The sequence below is a fragment of the Macaca nemestrina genome, chromosome 4 (assembly GCF_043159975.1).
Source record: "Macaca nemestrina isolate mMacNem1 chromosome 4, mMacNem.hap1, whole genome shotgun sequence".
Taxonomy (NCBI): domain Eukaryota; kingdom Metazoa; phylum Chordata; class Mammalia; order Primates; family Cercopithecidae; genus Macaca; species Macaca nemestrina.
Window position 1 is genome coordinate 188,829,503 of NC_092128.1, and position 3,401 is coordinate 188,832,903.

The 3,401-nt window shown below is 66.1% G+C and overlaps 1 protein-coding gene across 1 annotated transcript; it reads left to right on the forward strand.

Moving 5' to 3' along the window:
- Positions 1–391: 391 nt before the first annotated feature.
- On the forward strand, positions 392–2,915 carry LOC139363028 (uncharacterized). Its single transcript, XM_071095868.1, has 2 exons — positions 392–1,171; positions 1,653–2,915. Exons 1-2 carry the CDS (start codon positions 939–941, stop codon positions 2,044–2,046), a joined length of 627 nt encoding a protein of 208 aa, XP_070951969.1. The 5' UTR covers positions 392–938; the 3' UTR covers positions 2,047–2,915.
- The last annotated feature ends 486 nt before the right edge of the window (positions 2,916–3,401 follow it).

The window sequence follows — 3,401 nt, forward strand, 5'->3', positions numbered from 1 at the left end:
TATGGACCTTGGCCTTATGGGAGCCCCAACTCTGTCACTGTTACTCCCGCCACCAGCTCCCACCGGCAGAGTGGGCGTTCTCTTGACAACTTGAGAAAACAGAGCTTCTGGGAGCCTGTGTTCCGACCCGAGCTCACGCAACTAGTGGGTGACAGAGCGGGGACCTCACTCGGTTCTGCCTGCCTCAGCTTTCCTGGCTCATCCAGCCTGGGGTACACCAGGCAGGATGCCAGCAGTTCCTCTGAGCCACGGTGTGGTCAGGCAGAGAGACAGAGGGTCTGAGTGGCCCCTTATAGATGCTGTGGTCCTGCGTGGAAACCCTCTGGGTCTCTGAGGAGTGGGGTGACCTGGGACTGAGGCCACCCATGTTCAGCTCCCTGCAGAGTGGGAAGGAGCCCCCCGCCCCGTCTCTCTGGGACCCAGCCGGAGTGGGGGCTGCTGGACTGTAAGGGACCCTAACCCTTTCTTCCCTACTGCTCCAGCCCCGTTAAAACTGCTGCACCCCGGCGGGTGGGCGGGATGTGGGGCAGCCCCGCAGCCGAGCTCCCCACTGCGGAGGGAGGGCCTGTGTGGGGCTCCCAGACCAGGTCCTAGAAGCCCCTCCGCCCTGCCCCGCGCTGCGAAGGGAACTGGGTGTCTGGGCAGGACCCACAGCATCAGGGCCGGGAAAGGGGCTTGAAACCCTGTGCTTGGGAGCCTGCCCCTCCCCCACCACCTTTTAGGCCCAGAAGCCATGATGGGGGCACAGAGGAAGGAGGTTCAGGCCCCAGCCTCGGGGGTCTCACACAGGGACCCCAGGTCCGAGCTGTGTCAGTCGTGCAGCCCTGGCCCTCCCCAGCCCCGGTGACCCCACCCGAGGGCCCCCACTGCTGCCCGCAGACATCTCAGGGCCTCCCAGCCCGGGTCGGCGGCGCCGGAAGTGACTCCCGTCAGCAGGAATGCGCCGGCGGCCCGGGACCCTTCGGGGTGGGCTCTGGGGGGCCAGGTGCGGCCTCAGCGCCGTCACTTCCCGGGAAGCCTCGTCCCCGGGGTCCCCGCCGGCTCCTGCTGGCTCCCCCGTTCCTCTGAAATCGGAGGAACAGGCTCCGGGAACGGGGCCAGACTCCCCCCCGGCTCAGACGGCTTTAAAGAAATATTCCTGCCAGATGTTCAGAGCAGAGGCCAGCGTGAGGTAACGCGGAGAGCTGAACCCGTCCAGCCCCGCAGCCCCGCAGCCGCCCCCGGGGCCCAGCGCGGGGGGTGGCGGGGACCCTGTGCCGTGGGGGTCGTCCCTGCCGCGTCCGTGTCCCGGGGGCTGGGCCTGCCTGCGGCGGGAGCCCACCGTGTGCGGGCGGACGGGCTCAGAGCGCTTTTCTGCAGCCCTCCCTGGAGGGGGTGTTGGACCAGCCCCTGATGGGCGCCCGGGAGCCACAGGCTGGGGCGTGATGCCCGCCTGGGAGAGGGGTGCATTCGGGGGTCCCCAGAGGCGGCGCCAGCGCCCGGCACGGCCTGGGGGAGCCTCTGTGTTGCCAGCGCCGGGCAGCCCGGACCCCCCACCCTTTGCCTCATGGGCCCTGGGTTTCAGGGCAGTGGCCTCTCAACCCAGCGAGATCACAGCGTCATCGAGACTTTTTTTTTTTTTTTTTTTTTTTTGCGTCTCTTTGAAATGACAGTTCCCAGAACCAGAGCTTCTATGACGGATTCTCACCAGAAAATGAAATTCTCAGCGTACAGGCAATGGAACAAAGTGAAATTAGGCCAGTGCACGTGGCCCAGGAAGCACCAGGGGGCCTCAGCGAGCTCCTGAGTTTCACACTCAGTGCGGGTGTTTCCGCCCCAGCCCGTCTCGGAGGAGTCGCCAAAGGAAACGCAGAGAGGGCGGGACGCAAGCCCAGGACCCTGCGGCTCCCGCCACGGGGTCGCGCCCTCCCTCCGGTATCCGGACCCTGCGGCTCCCAGAGGCGCTCCCGGAACAAACGAGGGCGCGCAGAGCTCTCTTCCCCGCAGTCCGGGGCCACCGTCCCAGGGCCCGTGATTGACGGAACAGCCCCTGGAATTGAGCCTTGACTGTGTGGCCGGGTCTTTCCAGTTACAGGCGATGCTCCAGAAACGCGTGTTTTCCCATCTGGGAGTCAGTCTGTCGCAGACCCATTCCTGGATCGCCGATGTCGCCCACTCTCCCCAGAGGCCTCCTCCCTCCGACCCGACCGGTGGGAGGCCGCGTCCCCCACACTTGCCAGGAGCCCCGCCTGCAGCCCAGGCGTCTTCCCTGCAGCCACGGGCTCTTGTGGCAACGGCCGCCTCCCCCCGGCCTGTTTTCTGCCTTCTGCCGTCCTGTTGGTGACTGGGGAGGCCCGTGGTCAGTGAGGCCCCAGAGATCACCTGGGGGAGTCCTGTAGGGAGAGCCTGACTCAGACCAGCGTTGAGCCGTCGCACCCCCGCTTGGGACCAGGACGGGCTGCACCTTCCCCACCTGTGGCCCTGGGACCTGCCCCACCCGACCCCGGGGAGATCCAACCCAGGCTGCCTCCCGCCAGCGGACTCATTCACACTCGGCAAACAGGCTGGGGCCAGGCGCCGCCCTGCCCTAGGTGCCCAGCAAACACGTGGGCCAGCCAGACCCCTGGACCCTCACAGGGAGGAGATGGAGATGGGTTCACCCCCTACAAAGGTGGGAGGGGGAGGGGATGGCCGCCGTGCCCAGGTGCCAGGGCAGAGCCGAGGGCCGCGTGCACCACTTGGGCCCTTGGAGGGGCCGGCATGTGCCTCTCTGTCCTTGTGCCACTTCCACCGGGGTACAGGGCCACCACCATGGAAACCGCATGTGTAACCCCTGGAAACAGGGTCCTCCTGGATGAATCATGTTCTAAGTTGGGAGGAAAATTCACTGGATAGTGGAGGCAGTAGGAAGAAATAAAAAATGTCTTTGTTCCACAGATGCTTGGAGGGCTTGGGTCCTCGGTGTTTATAGTGGGGGCCGCCTTCCAACACCACACCCTAGGAGGGAGTCACGGGAGGGTGTTCCGGAAACTCCGCAGTCACTGGGGAGGGGTCGCCGAGAGCCCCGCACCACCCGCCCTTGGGGCACAGTCAGCCCCCCACCACCGGCCCTCGGTGCGCAGACAGCCCTGCCACCCGCCCTCAGGGCACAAACACAGGGCCTGTCCCCTGCCCGTGGGCGCAGCTGTCCTGCTCCCTCCCAGAAGGCACTTGGACTTTTGTGGAAAAAGAGCTTCTGGGATGGAAAATCCCTGGATGAGTTTCCTCCCAGCCTTTCCTGGGAGTGGAGGACAGACCTCCACCCCCAGGGGGGAGGTCCAGCCAGCGCTGGGAGAGTGCAGGGCGGGGCCCCAAGGCTCCGCACTGCAGCCTGGCCCTGCGGGGCTGGGAGCACTATCCCCTCCCCGTCCACCCTCACTGCG